At 40.8% G+C, this 25,901-nt stretch overlaps 3 protein-coding genes across 9 annotated transcripts; 2 read left to right on the top strand and 1 right to left on the bottom strand.

Annotated features, from left to right (window-relative positions):
* Positions 1 to 514: 514 nt before the first annotated feature.
* slc8b1 (solute carrier family 8 member B1) lies at positions 515 to 9,061 on the top strand. Of its 2 annotated transcripts, none has more exons than XM_008418756.3 (15): positions 515 to 915; positions 2,283 to 2,435; positions 2,906 to 2,958; positions 3,377 to 3,434; positions 4,228 to 4,333; positions 4,429 to 4,596; positions 5,201 to 5,314; positions 5,394 to 5,462; positions 5,549 to 5,679; positions 5,769 to 5,910; positions 6,013 to 6,134; positions 7,388 to 7,541; positions 7,631 to 7,711; positions 8,471 to 8,535; positions 8,616 to 9,061. In XM_008418756.3, the coding sequence occupies exons 1-15, from the start codon at positions 766 to 768 to the stop codon at positions 8,802 to 8,804; spliced, it is 1,755 nt and encodes a 584-aa protein (XP_008416978.1). In that variant the 5' UTR covers positions 515 to 765; the 3' UTR covers positions 8,805 to 9,061. The 2 variants fall into 2 exon arrangements, with proteins under 2 accessions (XP_008416978.1, XP_008416979.1); XM_008418757.3 differs by having other exon boundaries at positions 516 to 915; positions 5,397 to 5,462.
* Positions 9,062 to 9,186: 125 nt separating this feature from the next.
* Positions 9,187 to 22,530, bottom strand: tpcn1 (two pore segment channel 1). 4 transcript variants are annotated; one of them, XM_008418760.3, is made up of 27 exons: positions 22,232 to 22,530; positions 21,861 to 21,981; positions 18,673 to 18,806; positions 18,175 to 18,351; positions 17,159 to 17,272; positions 16,912 to 17,042; positions 16,509 to 16,597; positions 16,387 to 16,421; positions 16,209 to 16,267; positions 15,962 to 16,061; positions 15,665 to 15,781; positions 15,431 to 15,555; positions 15,277 to 15,325; positions 15,117 to 15,180; positions 14,326 to 14,370; positions 14,184 to 14,240; positions 14,046 to 14,099; positions 13,845 to 13,917; positions 13,626 to 13,733; positions 13,361 to 13,522; positions 13,149 to 13,264; positions 11,030 to 11,076; positions 10,850 to 10,918; positions 10,671 to 10,767; positions 10,364 to 10,503; positions 10,208 to 10,288; positions 9,187 to 9,817 (listed from the first exon to the last, which is right to left on the bottom strand). In XM_008418760.3, exons 2-27 carry the CDS (start codon positions 21,952 to 21,954, stop codon positions 9,674 to 9,676), a joined length of 2,481 nt encoding a protein of 826 aa, XP_008416982.1. In that variant the 5' UTR covers positions 21,955 to 21,981; positions 22,232 to 22,530; the 3' UTR covers positions 9,187 to 9,673. The 4 variants fall into 4 exon arrangements, with proteins under 4 accessions (XP_008416982.1, XP_081466762.1, XP_008416980.1 ...); XM_081610636.1 differs by having other exon boundaries at positions 22,429 to 22,447; XM_008418758.3 differs by lacking the exons at positions 21,861 to 21,981; positions 22,232 to 22,530 and adding an exon at positions 19,492 to 19,961.
* Positions 20,928 to 25,901, top strand: drc10 (dynein regulatory complex subunit 10). 3 transcript variants are annotated; one of them, XM_081610638.1, is made up of 5 exons: positions 20,928 to 21,083; positions 23,696 to 24,311; positions 24,400 to 24,621; positions 25,255 to 25,326; positions 25,580 to 25,901. In XM_081610638.1, the coding sequence occupies exons 2-5, from the start codon at positions 23,697 to 23,699 to the stop codon at positions 25,880 to 25,882; spliced, it is 1,212 nt and encodes a 403-aa protein (XP_081466764.1). In that variant the 5' UTR covers positions 20,928 to 21,083; position 23,696; the 3' UTR covers positions 25,883 to 25,901. The 3 variants fall into 3 exon arrangements, with proteins under 3 accessions (XP_081466764.1, XP_008416983.1, XP_008416986.1); XM_008418761.2 differs by lacking the exon at positions 20,928 to 21,083 and adding an exon at positions 22,873 to 22,946; XM_008418764.3 differs by lacking the exon at positions 20,928 to 21,083 and adding an exon at positions 22,955 to 23,101.

Genomic DNA, 25,901 nt, shown 5'->3' with positions numbered 1-25,901 from the left:
CTCAGAAGTTTGTAATGAACAAATAGCATTTTGAAACAACTTTATATGAAAATGAGAGGAGCGGTAATACAAGACAGTCCTGTTTGAAAATAATTGATAAAGGTTTTTTTTTTTGAAGTACTGTAATAACAAAAAGAAAAATATTTAAACTTTTTCATTGAGTGCATTTATGTCACTTATTGCTTTAAATTTATTTTTTAAAACTTAAACAAAATTGCAAAGTTACCAAAATCACAATCAGTAGATTCAAAGTAATTATTCTGACATTTTTGAATTATTCACAATTATAAAATTTAAACTTATAATTTAGACATTCGAAGTTATAATTATACGATTAAAAGTCATACTCATCTATAAAAATCATAACTCCGATTTAATTTTAAACGAAAAGTTAGGGCAAAAAAGATGTTATTACATTTTATTGACATCTTGATGTTTTTCCCATTTCAAAGGTCGGATCTCGGCGTTTTCAAAGAGTCATTGAACGCATCACGGGTCTTTAGAAACAGTGGGAGGAGTTGCAGAGGTAGGTGAACTAATGTTCACCGAATCTGAGCGCTCAGTGTTCACTAACAAGCCAGTGGCAGCTCGGTGGAGGACGATAAACAAAAAGAACAACAACAAAGTTGGTATTTTTTAGATTTTTCTTGTACCTCTCTGGTTTAGTCAAAGCAGTCGGGTCGGCAGATAGGAGGACTCCACCAGAGTCCTGTTAATCCAGCAGCGCCAGTATGGACGCGGTTCCAGGATAAGAAGTGGATCCTCATGTCTGTCAGTGGTTTCCTGGCTCTGCTGCTGGCCTTGTTGCCCAGCGGCCAGCTGCTCGCCTCGGGCACCTGGAACTTCAGCACCCAGCCTGGTGTTGGATTAGCTGGACCGACCAGTTTAGCCATGATGTCCGAAAGCAGCGACGAGGTGAGTGAGACTTGATAACTGGTTTTGTAAAGGGAAACAAATTGACAGAATAAATACCTGCAGTTTTACCCGCAGCTGTCACATGATTAATGTGAGGCGACAGGTATGAAGAAAGCTCTTTCTGTTTAGCTACGGATTTATGTAATTACGTGTTGGTTATGACCGATGAACAAACGAATATTTGTTTTCAGTCCTTCCTTTCTCAAGCACGTTGGAAGTGTCAGGTGCATGATCCTTTTTTCCCCTCAGAAGATGATCCCTAATTTACCAATGTTCAATTTGCCTCCAGTTATAAATAAACAATTAAAAACAAGCTCAAGTACAGTTTTACACTAAAAACTGTTTTGTGTTGTACCTTGAAATTTAAACCGTTGAAATTGTTTTAATTTCACTAAATGAAAGTTGTTTTTAGACATTAAAAAAAAAAAAATAATATTGTTTATGCAGTTTTTATTACGGGAAACGTGACTCACTGCCCAGGGCAGCACCACATGGTGGGGGCGGGGAGGGGCACAACCACTTATTTTTACATGCAGAGGTAAACAGGTTCCCCTTGAAGCACTCTAAAATACTTTGCTTTAATGGCTCTTGACACTGAAGTTGGTATCCATTCAGCAGAGTGTAATCCTTCAAAGTAAAGAGTTATTTCACAATTTATTCAGGCTGTTGATTCCATTTCTACAAAGATCTGAAATACTTAGGCGGACCAGGACTTGTGGGACTTGCCTTAATTGATGCAGCCATGAGATCTGCTCCTCAGTAGTAAACCCTGAAGGGAGAATATCCGTTCATCTATTTATGAGCGTTTTGGTTATGCAGCAGGACAGTGATCCAAATAGTTAGAAATATGAAAATTCTGGGGGTGCTGTGGTGGTGCAGGGACAAAGCACAACCCATGTATTGAGGCACTAGTCCTCATGCTGGTGGTCACAGGTTCAATTCCCGGCCTGATGACATTTGCCACATGTCTTCCCCCTCTCTTTCCTGTCAAACTGTTTTCAAATAAAGGCCACTAGAGCCAACAAAACCTTAAAAAAAAAAAAAAGAAGATGATTCTGGACTGGCCTTCCAGTGTTGCTGAATTAAAGAATACAGATACTAATATGCTTCAGCGACTGATTACATTTGTACTTAAGAAACTTTAGGATATGATTATTTCAGCTAGAGTCGCTCGTCACACAACGCATTGTTTTTTAGGCTAAAGTGCTGCCATGTGCGTTATGTGCTTTGTCTTGCACTTCTTTATCATAGAATCAATAAATCAGTTTAGATGGTGAAACTTGCAGAGATGCAGTTGTTTATGCTTTTACTCCATCCTGATGCCAGTGCTCCTATCTACACGTTAAGAAAGCTGTTTATTTGTGCAGTGTGACCGGGTGATGAACTACAGCGCCGCAGAGCGATGTGCGTTCGTGAAGAGGACGCCGGACTGCTCCATGGAGGACGGCTTCATCAACTACCTGAAACTGGCCTTCTGCTTGCTGCCTCCCAACCTCACTCCTCTCACCATCACCCTCTGTGTAAGATCTGTGCATGCATCCGTCTGTGTGTGTGCGTGTGTGTGTAGTTGCACGTGAAGCAGAGTCATAAAGCACCAGGAAAATGTGCAGCTCATCAGCGGATCATGAGGAAGTTGACTGTTGACTGTGGAAGAAGTGGGACTGGTATCTGATTTAAAGCTGTAGTTTCACTGTTGGCTAAATCGTGTAATTTCACTGGGACTCCTCGGTTATCTTCACTTCCTCCAGCAAATGAAATAATGAAATTGTCTCACATGAAAACCTGAAGGAGTGATGATTGTGCTAACAGAAATAATCCTGTTGAGAAGGATCATTTATAATAATTAATCACTGCTGATAAAAAAAAAAAAGTAAACAGTGTGTAGTTAACCAGTTATTCAGTATGAATAAGAACCGCTTTCCTGTTTGCATTTGGAAAATGTGAGTATAACCAAACTTTACAGCAGCTTGTCTTCACTGTGTCCCTGCAGATTGTTTGGCTGCTCGTCTTGTTTCTTATTCTTGGACTCACTGCTTCAAAGTTGTGAGTATTTCTCAGCAGCGTGTTCACAGTTTCAGACAGTGAAAGGGCTTTTGAGGCTCACTTCACACACACACACACACACACACACACACACACACACACACACACACACACACACACACACACACACACACACACACACACACACACACACACACACACACACACACACACACACACACACGCACACACACACACATATATTTGCTCTTAGCTCCGTCAGCTTTATGGTCACATGAGTCCCATGACTGCAGAGAGCTTTCACTTTTGAGATATGGGTTTAAATCTGTGAAAGGAAGCAGATACTTCTGCTCTTGGTTTTATCCCACCTGTTGTAACACCGCTCTGTTGTTCAGCCAGTTGTTGAAGGTTTGAAACATTTATAAATGCATTTTATTATGTTTTATCCCCTCCCCAGTTTTTGCCCCAACCTGTCGGCCATCTCCTCCACTCTTCACTGCTCCCACAACGTGGCTGTATCCTTTCTCCACTTCTGTGGAGAGCGTGCAGAGAGTATTTGGTTTTCTTTTCTAACTTAATTATGCAGATAATCATGTTTTCTGTGTGTGTTTGCGTGGACTAGGCATAATCCAATATGAAATACCTTAAACTATAATTTTATATACATAAATAAAGAAATAACAAGACATGACATTCCTGGTAGTTCTAAAATAATCTGACATAATGATTTAATAATGTAATTATCTAACATGTGTTATTTATTTTGGTTTTATACATCAACATAAGAAGCCCTGCAGAATAAACATCTGCTTGAACTGATTAGTAGTTTTCAAATTAACTCTTATTTCTCAGAATACAAAATCTTTTTGCAATTCTACTCTTTATAGAGTTACTGAGATCACATTGATATTAATTTTCAATCTTCTACAACTAGCCTGCAGTCAGCTGCTTTACAGATATCCTCCTCTTAGATTGACAGCTCAGTTTCCCCACCACGACCTTCTGTTTTTTGATATTGAAAATATTTCAAGACAGTAAAATTTGACTTTCTTGTAGTAGCCGTTGTTTTGCCAGCTGACCGTCAGGGAACAGCAACACGTGAAAAGAGCAGCGTTACGTTACTCCATGCTCCGTGCTGCTGGGTTTCTTCTGGGATCCCTTTAACATGACTTTAAATCGTAGGAATTGTTTAGTTGAACATTTTGTTGCTCCTAAAGTGACGCTTTTTAAAACCTTGGTACAACTTGATACCAGTGATCATCCTGTGCTTGGTGGTGAACTGTTTCTTTGACTGCAACATGTGCTGAGGGTGTGACGTTTCTCGCTTTGGGAAACGGAGCTCCGGACATCTTCAGTGCCATGGCAGCGATCTCCCATCCACACACCGCTGGGCTGGCTGTCGGAGCCCTGTTTGGTACATGGAGGCTCGTTTTATCATTGTTTCTCCTGACAAACAGGAAGCTAATTTAACAAAAATATTCAAATGGGAAAACATGTGTGTCCTCGCAGGTGCTGGTATATTTGTCACCACAGTGGTTGCAGGAAGTGTCGCCCTGGTGAAACCGTTCGCCGTGGCTTCTCGCCCATTCCTGCGTGACGTCATCTTCTACATGATTGCAGTGTTTTGGACCTTTGTCATCCTCTTCAGAGGCACTACAACCCTGGGAGAAACACTGGGTAAACACAAACGGTCTGAGGGGATGCTTTGAGTGGACAGGTGGCTCTCAGTAAATTTTAAATGTTGTTTCTCAGACGACTGGGACATTACATAAGACCAAAATATAAAGAACGGCTCTTAATACAGAAATGTTTTGTCAACACAGTCATGGGAAGATTACTGAGTTGGCAGGAGTTCAGCAAACAGCTTGACAACTCGCTAAAGAGTCTGGTTGCTGTATCCATTTATATTAATGGAAAGTTGAGTGGAAGGAAAAAATGGGACAGACATTATCGAGATGCTTATTTTGTTCTTATTATATGTTCTTATTATTTTGTTCCTGCCTGCACAACCAAAACACCTGAACATCTGAAAAAATATCAACCCTGATCAAAGCAAAGCTATGTTTGACCTCTTACTGGTATTATAGATATTTTACCTATCATATCACAAAACATTTCTGTGCAGCAATCTATGAATAGATTCTAGAAAATGACTAAATTATCTGTTTATTATATCTTTCCAAAATGATCAAAACTGCAGAAGTACAAAGTGGGCGAGGGGGAAAATGTGTTGACGTTCAGCAGGTCTGACTGACCCTGTTTTTCTCTCCTTGTTTTCCAGGATACCTGTTCCTCTACGTGGTTTATGTTCTGACCGTTCTTATCAGTACATGGATCTATAACCGGCAAAAAAATTCAGCTACAAATGGGCTCCAACACGTTCCACATATTCCAGGTTAGACCTTCTACATTCAAATGCTCTGTGTGCGTTTTCTTTCTGCTGTTATTTTACTGGCGAGTGTTTTTCCTCGAAGCAGAGCTGAACTCATCTGACGACGACGACGACCAGAGCATGAGAGAAGGGACGATCCAGCAGGAATACGGTAAGAACGCATCTGCACCCCCGATCGTTTCCCGCGTGATTCACGTCATGCAAAGACAGGCGTTTGTGCTGCTGCTGCTGCTGCAGAGTCCGAGTACAGGCCGCTCCTGCCCTACTCCGAGTCCACAAGAGAAATCCTGCTGAGCTCTTTGAATCCGGTAGACAACAGGAAGTGGAGAAGGAAGCCGTGGACCTGGAAGGTCGTTAAAGTCGTGAAGGTCTGTACAAATCTGGTGAACGGAGCAACAGGAAGAACTCAGATTAAATCCGGTGTCGTAACGTGGCGCTCCTGTCGTGTGGCCGTAAGACTCCGCTGGAGGTGCTGCTGCTGCTCTGCGTTCCTGTGGTGGACCCGGATAAAGAAGACAGAAACTGGAGGAGACCGCTCAACTCGCTCCATCTGATCACTGCTCCTCTGCTGTGCGTTCTCGTCTTCCAGTCCGGAGCATGTGAGCACATTTTAACACGATAAATTGATGACAATACAAAGAAGCTGTTAGCAGGAAGAATTACGTAGTCTAAATACTGAGGTGGTTTTCTTGGTAATCCAGATGGAGGCGTCATGATCCAGGGGGAGTTTCCTGTCTGGCTGCTGATTCTCCTGCTGGGAATGTTTTTGGCTGCTATAGTTTTCTGCACCACCACCAACGACCATCCTCCCAAATATCACCCTGTAAGTGCTTTTGTTAATCCAAATCAGGAGTAGATCAAATTTTAATTTTGTAAAACGGAAAAAGAAAAAAAAATCAGTCGGATTCCCCTCATCTGGACTTTGAGATAGTTAAGCAAACTGTCCAGTGATGTCTTTTTTAGATTTGAGTCGGTCGGTTTATTGACATAGAGCTTTTTGCAAGTTTGGCTAAATATGTGAAAGGCATATATTTATATACTTATATATGCTTCGTAGAAGTAGCCGTAGCTCTTTCTTTTTTCTTTAGAAAAATGAAATGCAACTGTGCATTTCATTCAAATATTATTTGGTAAAGTAGCTATAACTGTAAGATGCTTACATCTTTTGATAAATCATAATTTGGAAAGTCTGGTGTGCATCTGTGTTAATTTGTAGAACCAGTGTTTACTTCAGTAGCAGCTGTTAAGTCTTTGGGCGGTGTGCCTACTAGCTTTGCCCAGCTGGAGGCTGACATGTTAGGCATTTATGTTTGCAAAGCAACTCAAATACAGTCAGACGGGACGGTGAGCTTCCATCAATAGCAATTAAAGTCCTGCCACATGTTTTCTCCTGGAGTCTGACAAATACTTTGTGATTGGTCGTAAATGTGAAGGGGGCGTGGTTACTACACCAGCAGAGTCTGCAGCAGCAGAGACTTCTTTGGACTTCCTGGTAGTTTTGGTCTCAGTTTGAGGGATTGCTGCAAAATTCATGACTCAATGCAATCAATTGTCTCTTGCTGCTACATGCTCGCTCAGGAGGACGTAATGTTTGCAAATCAGTGACTCGATGCCACCCTCACTGGACTGAAAGCTTTTTATGAGTTAAACTGCACTTGACTGTGTCGTTTTATAACTAGAATTGAATTTTAATGTATTTAATTGTCTGAATCTGATTGGACTGAAATTGCTACATTTATTTTGTTCCTCAAACGACATTTGTTGTGTGCTGCATGTCTCCTTTGTTCTCAAACCTCTGTGGTGTTCACAGACCAGCTGGATTTATAATGAGATTAAATTACACTCAGAAATTTTTGCAATGACTTTTAGTTACGGATATCAGAGAGGATTAAATACAAATGCACACGGTTTTCCAGCTTAGATCTGTAAACGACTGAAAAAAAAAAAATCACACAATTTAGTTTCTGCTTTTAAATAAATACTTTATTATGTTGACTTGTTGCATAAATCAAAGTCAGGATGATTACTTTTGCAAGGCAGCTGCCTCAGAATCTGATTACCGCTCTGTTCCCTCAGCTTTTTGCATTTTTGGGCTTTGTGGTGAGCGCGGTGCTGATCAGCGCCACAGCGTCAGAGGTGGTCAGTCTTCTGCACATGCTCGGTGTGGTGTTGAGTCTCAGCAACACCGTGCTGGGCTTGACTCTGCTGGCCTGGGGCAACAGTATCGGAGGTGATTTCTGATAATCTAAGTCCGTTCACAAGACTAGACCTAATTCCCATTTAACTGTGTAATGTGCGATTAATCTTCTCTCGTTTCAGACCTTTTTTCCGACATCACCATTGCTCGGCAGGGATACCCGCGCATGGCCATAGCTGCTTGCTTTGGAGGGATCATTTTCAGTATCCTTTATTTTCATGTCCACTTGGAAGACGTGCACATCTTTCTGACATGCATCAAATACATTTTCAGAAAGAGACGAGGGACAGAATTTAAGCTTGGAACGGAAATTTAGTGTGTCACGAAAACCTTTAAGTTTGTTTATTTTTAGGGATATAATTATGGAGTAGTCTGCTGAATGTGAACAAAGTAGATGTTTTTAAAAATGAGCCTTTTAAAAAAAAACATTAAACTGAAGAGGAGCCGTTTTATCCAGGGCAGTAATGAAAAGTCAAAAATGCGCTGGGGATTTTTGTAACTGTTGATTTGAAACTGTTTGGAAAAAATGGGCAAAGAAGCTGTTGAAGTGATTCACGTAATGTAGTTATGTTTATACTTAGTACTTTTTAAGCATGTTTGAAGATACTGGATAACTGAAAGATGAAACATTAACATGAGGACAAAAAAAGTAATCAGTTCCAATACATTCTGAAAAAATAAATAAAAATGGCAAGAGTTAATATTTGTTCCAAGTCGAGTTCAGCCAGCTGTTTGAGTGGAAATATGTTTCAGTACAATATCGAAGTTCACTCTCATGAAGTAAATAATGGTGTGCCCATGTAATGCCTTGTAATAGCCCGCTTTATTGAACATCAAAACCTGCTTTTATCATTGTCACTTTTTTGCTCCTCAATACTTTATTGCCCTGAACTACATCAAACATGTTTTAAATGCATATATTTACATAAAATGAAAACTATGGGACCTTGACCGTATTTCAGACATGCTGTTTGGAGTAGGGTTGGGATGTCTGATGCAGATGTATGACACACACTCCTACGTGCAGGTAATCCTCTCCTTTGGCTTCGAGGGAAGACGGCGTTTTGCATGGTACGAAGAAGCTGATTCTCTCGTCTTCCTCCTCAGTTTGAGTCGGAGGGCTTGTTGACGTGGATTCTCGCAGGAGCTCTGGGTTCGTCTTTGGTCCTGTCTTTTCTCATCGTCCCGCTCAGCCAGTTCCACTTGGGTCGGACCTACGGCGTCTTCCTTCTCGTCTTCTACTGCATATTTCTTCTCATTGCACTTCTCACAGAGTTCAGGATAATCCACACTTGAGCTCAAAACGTCATCTTCTGCTTGTAAGAAATATTGCGTAAAGCGGTAATGTACTCTATTGCATTTGCTCAATCGGACTCTCCTGTCTTTAGTCTGTGAAACCAAGAAGCTAAAGACTTCTACAAGAGCTCAGGGCGGACTAAAACCAATCACACTGTGCCTTTTTTTTTTGTTTCTCTGTCCATGTCTTTTAGCTGAGATATTGTGATCCAGCTCATAATGTACAAGGTCATAAAATACTGTAAATTTTCTACGAATCAACCTCTTTGTGAATTCAAACAAAACTGTTTTTCTGGGTTCTCGTGGGGGTGTGTAGGGGGAAATGCTAGTTTTTTTTTTTTTTTTTAATTGTCCATCATAATGACAACACAGCAACAATGCATTCATGTGTTTCATTATTTGAATAGTTTATTAAAATCTGCTGTTACTTTCAAGTACATTACAGAATGAGAGCTTATATAAAATAGTTGGAGCCTGCTGAGTCAGTTAGGAGGAAACCTTTAACATGATGAGTGGTTGGGTTGACCTTTAAGGAGTGTTTAGTGTTCTCTTGATCAAAGTACAAAACATAAGTACTGTGTGTTAATACTGGTCAGAGGAACTGTTAAGCTAAGGCATCAGATTTCACTTATAATCGATAAATACACAAAGAAATGGTAGCTTGTTTAGGGGGTCCTTCAACGTGTCTCAACACTTCCATCCAGCTCCAGGAAGAAAACGCCGTCATTTTCTCTCACCAACTTCAGTTCCAGAGGCTCCAGATTTTTATTCCCCCACATCGGATATAATGTTGATTTTTGGGGGGAACTGGAGGTGCTGAGGTTTCCTCTGTTGAGATGATGTGCATGTACATCTCGCAACAGTCGTTTTTAGTTAATGCTTTGTCGTTCGCTCTGCGAGTTCAGCTGATGTTCTTGGAAGGGAGCCGGATTGCTGATGGGACTGTTCTGATCCAGGTTTAGGTTTTCATCTTCTTGAGACAAACATTCCCTTGAATACTCTGCATACCACTCCTGATGAAGAGAGGCAAAACCGATTACACACCAAGTACAGCTTGCAGAAGTATTTACCCTCCTTGAACTTTTTCTCAGCAGTTTATCCTCAGACGTTAAAGTATTTTGAGATGTTATGTGACTGAACATAAACTAGTACAGAATTCTGATATGGAAGGAGAGAAAAATATGTAGTTTTGGTCATTATTAGAAATAAACCAAAAAGTGTGGCATGCACTACTAATCAGGGTCAATACTTTGTAGAATTGGTGCAAAATTTTCCTTCCACTTTACAATGACGTACGCCTTTGTGTTGGTCTGTCAGATCAAATCACAAAGCTACACATTGAACATTTTTAAAGGAGACTACTGGAAAACCCCGTATCCAGCAAAATGCCTTCAGTTTCTCACCTGTATCTCCTCCTCGTACATTTTCATACTAAGGTCACTCTTTGTTCTTGATCTTCGTCCCAAGTAAATCAGAAGTGTGTGCTGTACAAAACAGGAATGAGACAGGTTAGCATGGTGAGATAGAGAGGAAGAAATGCCTAGAGATCATGTCCTTACCCCGCTCTTGTCCATAGCTTGCAGGACAGCAGCCAGAGAGCTGAGTGAAGACATTGTCGGGGATGTCTGTTTGTACAACTCCAGGGTGGCCAACGCTTCATCTCTCCTCACCTCCACATCAAACACAATCCCATTTTCATCTGCAACACAATCACATACATTGAAATGACCCATCTCGCTAAACACCAATAGATTAGGGAGGAAAAAAAATGAAGAAAGTCTTAAATGCATGTTTGCATGTTTACGCCCTCTGGCATAAACATGCAAAATACCACTTTCTGAAAACTACACAGTAACTCAAAAGCACCCTCTGGATTATCCACTGGGTCCCGGTTCTTGCGGCTGTAGTTCATGCGGAACACGAAAGCATCCAGGATGAAAGCCACAATGATTGTCATCACAACCTGAAACAGAAAACAGAAATTATGGTCACATTCAAACCAAACTTAAAAGAGAAATACGCCAAAGAAAGAAAACTTCGCTCACCATGGTAACAATGTAAAAAGTCATGAAGTACAGACGGCTCCAGTGGCTCGTCATAGACGTAACTCCTTCCTGGGAGAGCGGAGAAATACAGCAGCAGTCAAACAGCGTCGCCCACAGGTCAGCAGTAAAACTGCAGGGTGGAGACCTTTGAGCAGCAATGAATTAATGACTAAACCTTACCATGGTGATGTACCAGTTGTTGACCACAGTCAGCTCAAACAGCGTCACTGCAGGGAAAAAGTGAGAAATGTTTTTTTTAATTTTTTTTTTAATTTTTATTTTTTATTTTAAAGCCAACTTACAGATCAGACGACTATTGCCTTCAAAGTACTATATACTTATAAGACACATTGGCAAAAGGAACCATTTATTTGTTCATATTTACGTCCATAGGAACAGACTTTATTTCAGTTTTCTTAATGCTCCAGATTTTTTTAAACCTGTGTTTTACAAGCAATTTCTTATAGTATGTATTTTTTAGATAAAATATTTTAACACTCAGTATTAGAAAAACCATCTAAAAAGATTAGCTAGTTATGTCGTCTCATAACTAGAGCTGACTAAAAGCATGCAAAGAAAGATGTGCAAAAAATTTATTTTTTTTGTGAAATGTGTTAAAAGATGCAACATAAAACATCTTTTACTACGGCTCTATGAATCCTTGATGGCCGCCAGAAGGGAGTGCTGAAAGCACTGAACGACTAATAACCGGAAATGTCGCAAGGAATCATGAGTGCATACCTCACTGAGAACGCCCAGAGGACTCTCACAGAAGAACCTGGCTCAGAGGATGAGGGTGGCCACACCGACATTGTAAAATCTGGTGAACGTGTTTGGGAAAACCCACGACGGAGCAGCACATATCGTTTCCAGCTGAATCAAAATCCGTTCCCGGCCACTCCTTACCCAGGCCGAAACTTTGCCAATTTTGATGGCTGGTCACTGTAAAGTGACATCAGACTTAAGAGCACAACCAGAGTGACTGACATCAGTCTGTCTAGCAGCTGTAAGAAGGTGACATAGAAAAACGGACTGAACTGACTGACCGTTTGGAGTATGCTGTTCACCCTTCAAAACAGATGAATGAGGCTGAATCCAAATTCACCCCAAGAAAAATGGTTGTCTGAGATGGAATCAGGCAACTTCTCCAACTTGACTTAGAGGAAGAAGAAGCAGATTTTCACCGTCGATGATTACAGTCACCTTCACTGCAGTCAAAACAAGCTGCCTCAAGGCCGTACGCATGGTGCCCTACATAGAGCTGTCACCTGACACTAGCTGCACTCTGAGATGAGGAGAATGACCCAGTCTCTGAAACACATGATGACTGCGCCTCCCCACTCAAAGCGAGTAACAGAGGCAGCCAGAGACTCATAGTCCTCCGCAGCCAAGGGTGGAGAAGGGAACCCAGTCATCGAAGTGTCCATCTGGCGTGCATGGAAAAGGGATTTCATTTCTGCTGACAATTGCTCAACTCTTGTGGAAAGGGATGGTCAGACTTAGCCTGCCTCTTCCAAGAAGGAGCCACAGTGACCATGGCCTCATTCCAGCGCTTTAAGCGCCTGTAGGTGGGGCCACCAACCCAGAAGTTGAAAGGTCACCGTCAACCTCAGGATGCAACTGGGCCAGCCGAGCCACCCTCACAGCACGGGACATGACACTGCAGTTCATGCAGGGAGTTTCTGACTGCGGTCCCACAGTTCGCACAACAGTGGAAGACATCCGAGTTAAAAACTGAGCCGTGTCCAACCACGTGACCACTACCATCATCAATCATTGGTAAATAGTGGACCATCAACAGGCCGACGTAGTCAGCTACATTTAAACTGCAGGACGGAAAAAAAGCATAAAGCTTGACCCAAAACTGTTATCTTAAAGTTGGCTAAAATTGTCCACAGTGTGTAAAATAAACACAGTGGTCAGAAGTCGTGATTGGGATTAGGTGCAAGCGATGCCAACAATGCAGGCAGCAGTAAAAAATGTCCGACAACAACTAAATGATCCAAGAACCAAGAGGCTGCAGCCATGCAAAACAAAACACATACGCGAGACAAAATGAGGAACAGAGCCTCGGATGTTCGTGTGGCTGAGGTTCAGAGAAATCTGTGTCAAAGGTGTGACTTCTTGGTATTACTACTCGAGCGACACCTGCGCAAATGAAACATTCAGTGCTTAGAGCGGCGCCCTCTGGCGATCCGTGGGGGGTCGAGTAGATTTGGTCAGGCTCCCACAGCAAATTAATGAAAATCTGATGATTTCCTGAAGGTAATGAAAGGTAAAAAATAATAGAAAGGATTACCAAAGCTGCTGAGGATGTCGTTAAAATTGTTGAGATAATAATAGCCTTCGTCCAACACTGTTTTGTTGCCAAACGTTTTGTTGATCTGTCTGTAGGAATCTGCCACTGTGCTGGTGCTAAAATGACAATAAAAAAGTACAACAAAAAGGACATTTTAATATTTATTCACCAATTTGCAAAATTAAAGTTCCACGGACAACAGTGACACTAACTTGCAGCAGTTTGGGAAAACCACATCTGCAAAGAACTCCATACCCACGATGGCAAAGGAGTAATAAAAGATGAGTAAAGTCAGGCCCAGACTGGCCATCCTGGGGAAGAGCTCAAACATGGTGTCCAACACGTTGCGGTACCGCAGCTTTATCTTGAACAGCCTGGGAGAACAGGACCATGGAAAATTGAGTTGAAAACCAAAACCGGATATAAATAAAATGAACTCTAAACGTGTGGCCTGATTTTGAAACGAGGAAAACACACCGGAGCAACTGGAACGGTCTAAGAACTACAATGAAGTAGAACGGCTCCATTTTGAAAGCCAGAGCGATCAGCCCCAAGAAGGCAAACACGGTCACAGAGAAGTCAAACCTGGACGGCGAAAAGCAGAGGAACACAGAAACAGGATGTTTTCTATACCTACTCGTAAAACGGTTAGTTTTTTTCTGCTTGATTTTTTTTTTCAGGCAGGGTTTCACTCACAGGTTCCAGCCGGAGCTGAAGTAAGCCAGCGGCCCCAAACCTGCTATTTTCAGCAGCACTTCCACACCGTAAACTAAAACCGGGACGGAGCAGAGGAGGAATTAGTGCCAGCTGCAATCGCCTACATCCAATCGTGTGCAGTTTTTACATCTATGCCACGTCTGTCAGCGAAGGAGAGGAAGGCAGCAGATTTCTACTCACTCGTCAGGAAAACGATGTAACTCACGGGAACGGATTCGGACCAAGAGTATCCACCTGCAGAACCGGAGGAAGGTCGGAGGTCAGGTAGGATTAAGTTTGTCATATGATGCGTCTGTGTGTTTGCTGGAGAGGTCTTACTGTTCATTCTGAACGTCTCCACGAGAATCCACACACCATTAATGGCCACCACCACATCTGCAGACGTCAACACCCAGGCTTAAGTGTGAGAGTTTGAACAGGCGAAAGCTGGAAGAGCCGTGATGATGATGTTGATACTTACACATGGCGTACTGGAAGGCCTTGGACTTCACCACCAGGTGGATGCCTGAAGAGGACAAAAGCGCTCATACAAAGTGTCGCAAAAGTATTTAAACATTTTGAGCCATTTTATGTTACGACCACAAACTTCGATGCTTGTCTGTGGGAGCTTAAAATTGATTGATTTTTATTTATTTATTCTCAATTTAAGTGTGGTGTAGGTTTAATTTTGCCCCTTTTATTCTGAAATCCCTAAACATTTGCTATGACAATCAAGAAATCAATCAATTTTATCTATAAAGCACCATTATGTTGGAGGCAGCTCGCTGGAAGCACATAATAAAGAGTATTTCTGAACTGGGTTTGAACCGTCCAGGGTCACAGTCTGCAGGTGCAAATACCAGAGTTGTGAAGTAAAGAAACTGGTGATCCTCCCTTTTTCCTCCCATCTTTGTAAGAGGGCTGGTGGATAATAAAAGTGAAGTCTTCACTTCCCTGGACTAGCCGGGGGAGTCATTGCTCATTTTCTTTGCTAAATTTCTTGGTAGCACTTTATTTAAAGGGGTGTGCATAAGACTGACATGACACTGTCATAAACATGACATAACATCTGTCATGAACATAAAGAAGTCTTTATGACTGTTGTCATGAATTATCATTCGGTAAATAATGACACTTTTAATGCAAAGTTGCTCTAAATGTTGCATTGAAAGTCCATTAAAAGTGCCAACTTTGAATGATTTTGTAAATTATGACAACTTAATGGCGAATCATGGCATTGATTCCTATTAACAACAAGAACTGAGAACCTACCCTTGAAAATGAGGAAGGCTGTATGAGGAAGATCGTCAAACCAGTGTTCTCGACTTCGTCGCGGCTGAAAAGCATTTACAAAACGACAACATCACAGTCAGCCAGAGCAACACTAAATAAAAATTGTTTATCATAAAACAAAGCACACAAAGATAATTACCTTCCATTTTAATCCAATGACCTCATAAAACTTATAAAAGTCTTGCAGGCTGTAACAAAAAAAGACAATCATATATCAAACCAGTAAATCTCAAAGTAGGACATTTTTATAAAAAAAACAAAACAAAAAAAAACTAAGAAACAAAACAGCCAACCTAAGCGTTGGAGCCCCTGATGTATTCAGAGCTTTAAATGTGAGGAAACGGTCTCTTGCAGACATTCGAGGCCTGTAGAATCGCATCAAACCATCAAACTGTTTCAGAGACACTCCCATCGGCCTCTGGAGGGAAAAGAAAAACAGCAACGCACTTAAATGTTATCAACAACTTCCCAGAGCCTTAGTGAACAAGGCAAAACACATTCCTTTGTACCAAAATCAACCCACATACCTGCCGGCTAACCAGCAGCTGGAAGGCGTGGTCGATGGCAGAGCGTTTATGAAGCAACAGAGACTTAAACTTCATCTTCTCCACGTCGTTAAATGTATCAAACACAACAGCGAGGAGCTGGGTGGGGAGAATATGAGAAAAAAATCCTATTAAAAGAGTTTCATTTACTGCCTGGCAAGAAGTATTTATATCCTTTCCTGTTTGCATTTTGTCAAATTGGAACCACAGACTTCCATGTATTTTATCGGGATGTTAATGGGAGTGAAGTCTGTTTTAAGGGAGTGAAAATCTTCGTACCAGGTTCATGATGAAGTAGAGCTCTATGGAAAGGTAGATGATGAAGAACACGCAGGACCAGCGGTTCTTAGAGTACGCTGGCATCATCACATCAGGAAAACTACGAGAGAAAAGCTCAGTCATACCGACCAAAACCAAAAACAGCCTAAAAACATTCAGAAAATGCAATCGTGGAAGAACTAGAAAATACTGACTGGACGTCAGGTATGGAAATTTTTTTTACCAAATAATATTATTTTCTGCTTACTTTGCTGTGGTAAGCAACACAAACAGGCTGACGAGGCTGTTCTCCAAAGAGCTGAAGTACTGTGGTGAGAGGGCAGAGTCTGAGTGAACACATGCATGTTGCACAACAAGAGGGAAACCAAACCGCGCTGGCATAACGATCATAAACTACAGTCAGTCAAACCGGTGAGTTGACATACCGGGTCAGCTGTGTTTGTGGAGAAGAGACAGAAACCTGGAGGCAATTCAAACCAGATCATGTTATTATTACCTCAGTTTGAAAAGCAGCACAGGTGGAATTTAAATCAAAACCAATTCTTACCCAAGATGGCGAATATGACCATGAAGAAAAGCAGGAGCAGGAGGATGTCAATGAAAGACGGGAGAGACTGGAAGAGCTGACGCAAGTTTCTGTTTGGATGGAAAGATACGTTGTCAGCAGATGATTGACAATAATCAAACATATGAATGTAGTAACATCTTTTTAGTGTGCACACTTGCGTAATTCAATAAAACACATCAAAGAAAGAAAGAAAAAAAACATTCATTCAGGGAGAAAGAAACAAGAAAGAAGCAAGCAAGAAAGAAAGGAAGCATAGAAACTACAAATAATTTTCAAATTCTACATTTTTAAAGACTGCATAGGAACTCTGTAAAGTAGCAGCTGCTTCACTTGCGTGAATGTTTTCGTGTTCGTGTGTGTATGCATTTAGATAATCAGCCACCTGCGCACAGCACCGCAGTATCTACAGTCCACCAGGAATATTGGTCTCAGAGCTCGGGTCACTCGCATGTGAGACGTCTGTCTGATCAGAACCACGATGGCCTCCACAAACTGCAGCAGCAGCACACACGCCTGCAACAGAAGGAAGAAACAAAACAAACGCAATGTAGTAACCACATCTTTACTAGTTACACATTTGTGAAGTATGAAGCCTGCAGACACAGAAGATATCAGAGACGTCAGGGCACCTTCACCATGGTCCTCTTGTGTCGTATAAACGTGTGGAAGCCCAGCCAGCGAAGTTTCATGCAGAGCTCAAATCCCACCAGAAGCAAAGCCAGCAGCTCCAGAGTGGCATGAACCTACAGAGGAGTCACACACACACACGCACACACACACACACACACACACACACACACACACACACACACACACACACACACACACACACACACACACACACACACACACACACACACACACACACACACAACAGCATTTACACACAACTGGGTCTAAAGAAGTGCTTGAATTACAATGAAGCTGATCTCTACAGATAATTAAGTAACAAAAACAACCCTTGAAAAAGTATCCAAACTCCCTGGAGTATTTTGTCTCTAGAGCAAATAACTTCAACAAGGAAAATTAGAGTGTGATTGGGAAAAGACAAGAAAATGATAAATAGTTTTATAAATAAAAATCTGAAGTGTGGCGTGTATTTGCCTTCAGCCTCACCAAGTCAAGCTGCATATGTCTACCACCTTCGCATGTCAATATACTAAAACCTTTCCTCACTCTTCTTTCCAAAACAGTTCAAGCTCTACCTCTGAATATCAAGTTTCTAAATCTCAATGGACTCTAACTAATACATTTACTTTAACTTGTTCCATTGCAACTTAGGCTGGATGTTTAGGGTCTTTAGGTTTCTTTCTGGTGTTGAAAGAAACTCTGCAGCTCCTCCAGAGTTACAATCTTAGCTGCTTCTCTGATTAGTCCTTTCCTTGCCCAGTCTGTTAGTTTAGGTGGAAGGCTATGTCTTTGTTGGTTAGCAGTTGTGCTAGCCTTTTTCTATTTCCAGATGAGAAAAATTTTAATTGGAAAAAAAAAAAAAAAAAGGAAAACCATTTATCCAATTTATTTTACTTCACAAATATGTTGTGTTCACTTTTGTCACTGCATATAAAATCAGAGGCCATTTTTGAGGTTATTTGGGTTAGCTGGAGTTGAGACGATAAACTTTAAAAGAAGTCGGATAAAAACTCACGTAGACGTCCAAGCGCAGCGAGGGGACGGCGGGAGCTTCACACAGCGACAGCATCAGCAGCAGCAGACCCGTCACCAGCTCCATCATGTAGAACAGGTGATTGTGGGCAAACAGGTACGCCGCCAGCGCTTTTGGGTTTCGAGGGTGACTGAAGAACTTGTCATTGTTCTCTCCTTCCTGCAAGATCAATTCAAAACCAGCAAAGTTTGATATACAAATAGTTTCTTTTTATTCTAATGGCCATTTAATGACTTCAAATTCTAGATGGAAGCTTCTTAATTATTAAATATTTGAGCTACTGCACTTTCATTTGTAGTCAGCAAACATTTCTGGTTCTATAACTAGATTTATTACTTCCTGTAGTCCAAGGTTTATGCATCTGCAGATTATATTTAGCCCAGGAGCGAGTATAAAGCAGTTAACTGATCATGTGAGTGTGTGTGCAAAAAAAACCCTCCCCCCTTATAAAGGCAACATTCATGAACATGTTTGTGATACCTGCAGGTATATGGCTGCCTCTTGGTAGTTCATCTCCCAGCTTTGCTTTAATGACACATTTTGGGTTTTGTTGCTCTGTGCCCCAGGTGTGGAAATCACAGCATTGTTCACTAGGTCATAATTGCCTCCTCCATCTGAAAAATAAAGAAATTCAAGTGTCAGCGTGTTGGAACAGATATAATTTAGATAAATTGACACAAACACATGCAAGGAGTCTCGACAACTTTCCCATTTTGAAATTCCAGACTCAAAATATCTGGTTGAAGTAATTGTATGTTTAATAAAATCGTGAAATAACTAAATGCTGACGTTAGCTTCTGATCTGGCAGAGGCGTCAGTCAGCCTTTTCCCATCATTGCCTAGACCATAATTTCATATAATGCCCTTTCTGCATGTAAAATCTTTACTTTCTGTACTTATGTAATAAGAATAATAATAGTTATCAGCTGGAAGCGACACAATTAGAAATAAACAGAAAATAAACACTTAAAATATACGACTGTTTCATTAATTCTTTTTAAAAATGAGTTGTATATTATATACATTTACTCCACACAAAAAAACTTTGCAGTTATTCACTGAAATGTAAATATGTATTCCAGTAGAAAAAAGTTTTTTTTTTTCCCAAATATGGATTTAAGCTATTGTATACCGCAAGAAGAACAAGTCTGTAAAATCAAACACTTTAGATGCTAAACATGGATATATATATATATATATATATATTTTTTTTTTTACATATTAATCCTTAAAAATTCTAATATCAAAATTTTGCAGGAACCCTGAACATAAGCAGTACAGAGACAGGCATGGGCCTACCAATGCAGTCAGGCTCTAACTGTAAGTCATAGGAGGAGAACGCAACTGGACTCTCATCGTTACGGGACTGATTGCCATGGAAACCAGTTCCCGGTCCACACAAGGACTCCATTGGTGAAGCTATGTGAATGTATCAAGGTTGCTGATGTCCAACAAAAACAAAACAAAAAAAACTGTGATTAGCAGCGGACCAATTGCATTGCAGCACTGGAGAACATCTGGAGATACATTCCAGTCAGCCCTGATGGAAACACCAGAGACAGAGTCACGAGTCGAGACCAGAAAAAATCCTCACAGACGCTCAAACATCCCGGAAGTTTAAACGGTCCTGGACACAAAACACGGTCTCAGAAAAACCTGAGAGAACAGTGACGATAACAGTAAAGAGACACCAAGTTAAATGTGCCTCAAGCTGAGGTTGAAGTTTGAGCTCAACTCTGATATTTAAAAAGGAAAAGGCTGAGTGTGCAGCACTGACATGCCAATTTCTTCTCCTTCCTGCTCACAGAACGCAGACACACCAGAAGAGGAATTGATCCTGCCTTATAGCAGAAACCGACACAAAAAGTCACGCAAAAACTCAGTGCCAAGCTTCTGTAAATTTACTCTGGGAAATAATGCCAGAGCTGCAAATTGTTTTTAGATGAGCAGTTCCTGCAGGTGATCCTCTGCTGCTCCACATTTTACTCCTCTGCCTTCCTGTCTGGTCACTCTCATGCCACGCACAAACAAAACACAGGCAAGAGTCTCGGAAATGCGCCCGCAGATGTTGGCCGTCCACAGCGGATTGAGCTCAAGTGTGAAGAAGATCACATTCGGGCTCGGCAGCAGCCTGAGCGTCCTCCTGACACCGTCGGACCCCGAGTCTGTATGTGAGCCATTCAGATCGCTCATTTGTCTGAGAACAATAAAACATTTGGAGCTCCGCGTGAAAAACACGGTGAAGTCAGCCTCACAGAGACACAAAAAGACGCCACAGTGCCAGAAGAAAAAAAAAAAAAGAAGAAAAAGAAAGAAAGAAAGTAAATCCGCTTCTAGATCAGCTCAAGCTCCACTCCTGTATCCAGGCATGTGACTCCTCACTCTAGGTGGTACGACAGCATTATCCTTCAAACTCCCTCCCGTTTCCAGAGGGTTCCAGCAGCAACAAGTAAAAGCAAAATGTTTCACACTTCTCTGTCATACACCACTCCTAGATGTCCTGAAAGGAAATACACATTCCTCTCTTCTTCCTGTTCATCCGCTGAGCAGGAGACAGTGATCCAGTGAGCTCACAGGAAAAACACACACACACCCTGCAGTCACTCATAAACACAACACACACATGCCCCCCCCCCCCCCCCCCCCCAGGAACATCCGGGAGGGACTGGGGGAGGGGTGGGGAGGGGGCGGTCTGCTGAGCCAGCTGTTTCTCACATGGTTATTTTGTAGTTTATGTGAGCAAAACAAAGGCAACAGGAGGGCCGTAACGCTGCATATCTTCCCACCAAGTCTTCTGGACAATATACCACATTTATTTTTGAATCGTTGTGATCAGAATGTGCAGAATATTGCAACATTAGGAGGCTTCCAGCCAAATCACTGCAATTATGGTAAGCAGACAAGGATATATATATATATATATATACACACATACATACACAAGTATAATATCTATATATCTTAGAGATGCACTGGTCACACTTTTCCTGCACAAAATTGAGTTTTGGTTTTGTTTGAGGTACGACCTTTTGCCCTTTAACATAAAGTACAGTAGCATATATGTGCAGTGGGTTCATTGATACAGGTAGCCGTTTTGAATATTAAATCGACTGGAAAAATAACATTATTAAGCCTTTAAACTTAAGAAAGTGCACACAAATATGTTTTTGGTTATTGTGTTTACAGACTGAAAGTACTGGGTGTTTTGTTGTTGTTTTTAATGAAAAGGGAAATGAGAAAACCAGATTTTTCACAATATGTTTCACAATATTCAATCAAGAATTGAAAAAGGAAATGAAAGTCTGAGAAATTTCAGAAATGACAAAAAACAAAAAGAAAAAAAACCCCAGTAACCTTTAAGATTTAGCAAATACGGGAATAAAGACTGACAAATTTCAGGTTTCGATGAAAATGTGATATAGCAAAAAGCAATGGTCCCAAAAAAAAAACAAACAGTAGAACTAGCAAGATACTATTCTAAGACTAAAATTCAATTTGTATGAAGGCTCTTTGTGTCTTTATCTGAAGAGCTGCCCCGTCTCCTAACTGCATTTGCTTTGGTAAGGTGCATGTCCCAACAGGAAGTGCATATCAAACAATGACAGCAGCACCAGACCAGACACACCGTCATTGAGGAAACCTTAAGCAACTCCACTGCTCAGACTTACTTTGGTCTCCTCTTTCAGTCTCCTCTTCGTTCAGCAGACCGCTGTTTGCCTCGTCCCACGTCAAGATGAGAGGCACATCGTCGTCAGACTCCATAATCACAAATAAATAGGTTCAAATCCGCTTCGAAAGTCACAATAAAGGCAAAAAGTTACTAAATAAGTTTGTACCGCAAACGCACATTTTCAGTGCAAAAAAAAAAAAAAGAAGAAAAAAACCCAACAACAAACAAACAGAATTAACAATAGTTTGTTAGCTAACAGATTTATCTGCCTGCGTAGTCTGCGCTGCTACAGGTGCATGTATCTACAGTCAAATATCCAGTTAGGCCGGACTACGTTCGGCGACAGAGAAGAGAAACGAGGTTGTTTACCGATTCAAACATATGTCACCGATTCACTGGTTCCCTGTCCCTCAGGCTAACGAGCTGAGGCTGTCTGTCTGGGTCCATCTCTGCATCATAATTAGTTCACAAGCTGCCCGCTTCATAACAACAACAAATGCTCTGACCACCTGTCACCGAGAAAGGAAGGCAACACCTGGACACCTGATCTAATCCATAGCGCCCACCTTTAAACCTCCCCCTTTCCCTCTACGATAACACCAGCGTCGAAACAACAATAGATGAAATCCTAGACCAACAACAGACCTTCCCGACACTAAAGGAATTTACGGCAGGGGATTTTCAAAATAAAAGTCGAAGATGATTAATTGCTTTTAATTGACACATTTTAAAAACAAATTAATAAAGAGTGCGTGTGCCAAATCCGCCCTCGAGCATTTGACATAAGACATCTCTTTAAAACAACGATATTGAGCCATAGAGCACTGAGTCTGTTTGTGAAAAGAGAGATTCGTCTCTCATTCTTTCTTGAAGATATATATAAAAAAACTGAAAATAAAAATAAAAATGAGGGGGATTTCATGGCGTTGTCGACCTCAAAACCTTAGAAAACGTCTAGGTCAAGTTCAAAATGAAAAGCGAAGTCCGTGTAGACTTAGCCGAATTCGAAACCACGAACCGGAAGTCAAGTACAGTGTCGTCATAGCAACAGAAAAAAACATTGACCCTCAGAGCGATCCTGGCGGTAGGACTAGATTTTTTTTCTCTCCCTTTTATCATAATTTGGATCATAAGACCGATTTACATAGGCGAGAGAAAAAGACCGGAAGAAAGAAAGGAAGGAAGAGAGGAGAAGGAAAAGGAAAATGCCAATTGTCTTTAAATCAAGATAACTTTACTGTATGTGTATAAACTTCACTTGGAGGCCATTATCAAAGATAAATCATCTCAACATCAGTGGACACGTGCAAAAATCTGCTCAGCAAACTATAAGGAGTTGATTGTTGAGATGGTTATAAATCATTTTCAATTTTCACCATTTTGCGAAAAATGTTAAAACTTTTTAACTTCACATTTTCACATTCAAATGTAATAATGAATCAATCTAATTTTAATTCCAAATCTGTCAGTGGTATGAGTAAGTTTGGTTGTATAACCTTCCGATGTTGTTGAGATTTTGACAGAAATGAGAAGACCTAGTAATCATGGGCGTCACAACAAGATCCTTTGTACAGAATCCTACTGTTTCATCTACTGGTAGTATTAAAAGCATTTAAAATGAGTCAAGGCAATTAGTTACTTTATATGTAATTAAGAAACTTGCATGGCCAGGCCAGAGGCTAGATCCAACCCTTCGTGGAGATTTGGAAAAGTTTAAAATAAACCTCAAATCAGTGGCTATTTTAAAAGGTTACAATAAATTATCAGTCAAAAATATTTTTTTAATATACTGTATGATTTAATAATCTGTGTTTCTCATTCTTATAATCGTAGAATGCCACCAAGCGACAACATGTTATCTCAAGAAGCAGCAACAACAACAACAGAAGACCCTTCATTGAAACCAACCAGGAAGCTCTCTTCTGAAGCTCAATGTATTACAAGAGTACTGAAAAACTGCATCAATCAAGTTGAGATTACATCAACTCTTGGAAAGATCATCCAGTTATATGCTCTGTCAGGTGTTGTGGATGAGGACTTGCGTAATCTTCTTCAAGAACATCGGGTATTAGTGGAAAGGCTGCTGATGCTTGAATGCCAGAAGCCAGATGGGCTGCTGGCCAAACAGGCAGAAGAAGTTAAGAAGAGAGAGATAGTTCAAGTTCGAGAGAAGATAAAAAACTCAGTCAGAGATGTGCTAAGATTTTTCAAAGCCCATCCAAATGTTTTTTGGAGCTTAAAAAAACGTGTAGTTCAAGTAGACAAGAATGAGCGCGTACTAATCAGAATGCTTCAGATGTTTCACAGCTATGTGGAGAAAAGGTTGTGTTCTGAAAATCAGCTGCGGGTACCTCTGAGACAACAGCCTTTGTTCCTCGACAAAACTCTGGAGCTTCTGACTTTAGAGGAAGAAGACTCGGCTACAATCTTGAAGAACTTGGATAAAATGGTGAGTAATCATTCTGGATGCCGTAAGCATCCTGTCTTCAAGAGTTTGCTTTGACACATTCAAGCCCCTTTTTTTGCCATTCCTGCAGCTCTTGCAGAAGGAGCGCGAGATAAAGAACCTGGAGAAATATTTAAAAGAGCAACATTTGCAAGCTGAGCATGAGTTGGCGCTCCAAGAAGAACAGGAGAAGATATATTTGATCATATTAGGTGCTGAGAAAAGGAATCTCGCAGAAAAAGCAGATCAACTGAACCTGGAGCTCCTCAACTTGATGACTGAAAACAGAAAGGCAGAGAGAATTCTGCAGGAAGTGAGTTTGCAGAAAAAACGTTTGTGCACATTTTTTATGTTGCATCCACAGACTACGTGAGCCAGCACTATTGTGCAATAATGTAAAAGTTGAGAGGAAATAATGCATGTTTTTAATTTTAATTTTTTTATACAAAAATCTGATAGTGGCAACCATTCAGCCCCTCTTCTCTGTTACTTCTGAATGAAATCCGGTTAAACAAGTTATCGTAGTAACCAGTCCAGATGCTTGTAATTTAATCTAGCTCTTCTATAAATCCCCTCAGAAATTCATTCGAAAACATTATAGAATAAACAGAAATATACGAAAAGCAAGAAAAAAGGCAGATAAAACAGAGGTGAAGTTCTAGAGAATTAAAAATGCTCCCTATTCCTATAAATTTGATTCTTGATATAAAAAAAATTAAATCAATGCTGTTAGTCACATAACCCAAAAGATTTGAGAGATTTTATATGTTTATTTGCTTCTTAGTCTTTCCTTCTACTTCACTATGATGACGTATTTTGTGTTGGTGTATCACATTAAATTCAATTAAACATATTAAAAATTAGCTGTTGGGAAAAAAAAATCAGGGGATATGAACACCTTTTAGATGCACTGCAGCTGACACTGCTTTCTTTATTTTTGTGACAGGAAAATGATGGTTTGAAGAGAGAAACTGAAAACATTTTACAAAGCTTTGACAAGGACATGCATGAAATCCAGGTAATCAGCTGCTGCCAAATGCCAAAGTTCTCCTCCAAACATAAAAATGTTTTTGTTTTTCTTAACAATACATTATATTCAAAGCTGGCCTTCAGTAAATACTAAAGTCCTGTAAATACAGTTACCTGACAATGATACTTTTTAAATAAATGTTCTCATAGAACTTAAAAATAGCCCACTACTTCCTCCGAGAGGCCTATTAAAAATATACATTACTTCACCATTCTTTCACATCCTTTCACATTTGCCTCAGACCAAGCTGGAACGGATGGAAGAGAGTTATGAAAAGGAGCTGGAGGAGGTGAGGAAGCTGCAGGAACCCTATAATACCCTAGAGGAGAAGTACAATGAGATCCAGGAGAAGAGGCGTCTGGCAGAAGAGAAGAGACAGGAAGACTTGAGGAAACTGCAGAAGAAGATCAAAGCTGTTGTCATCATCCAGGCTTGTTGGAGAGGGCACATTGTCCGCAAGGCCTTGAAGAGCAAGACCAAGAAGGGCAAAAAGGGCAAAAAGGGGAAGGGCAAAGGCAAAGGCAAGGGCAAGAAAGGCAAATAAACCAACCAGATTCACCCTG

Source organism: Poecilia reticulata, chromosome 9 (assembly GCF_904066995.2).
Source record: "Poecilia reticulata chromosome 9, P_reticulata-male-v2, whole genome shotgun sequence".
Lineage (NCBI taxonomy): Eukaryota > Metazoa > Chordata > Actinopteri > Cyprinodontiformes > Poeciliidae > Poecilia > Poecilia reticulata.
Note: the sequence above shows the minus strand (reverse complement) of the source record. Positions and strands in the feature narration are given on the sequence as shown.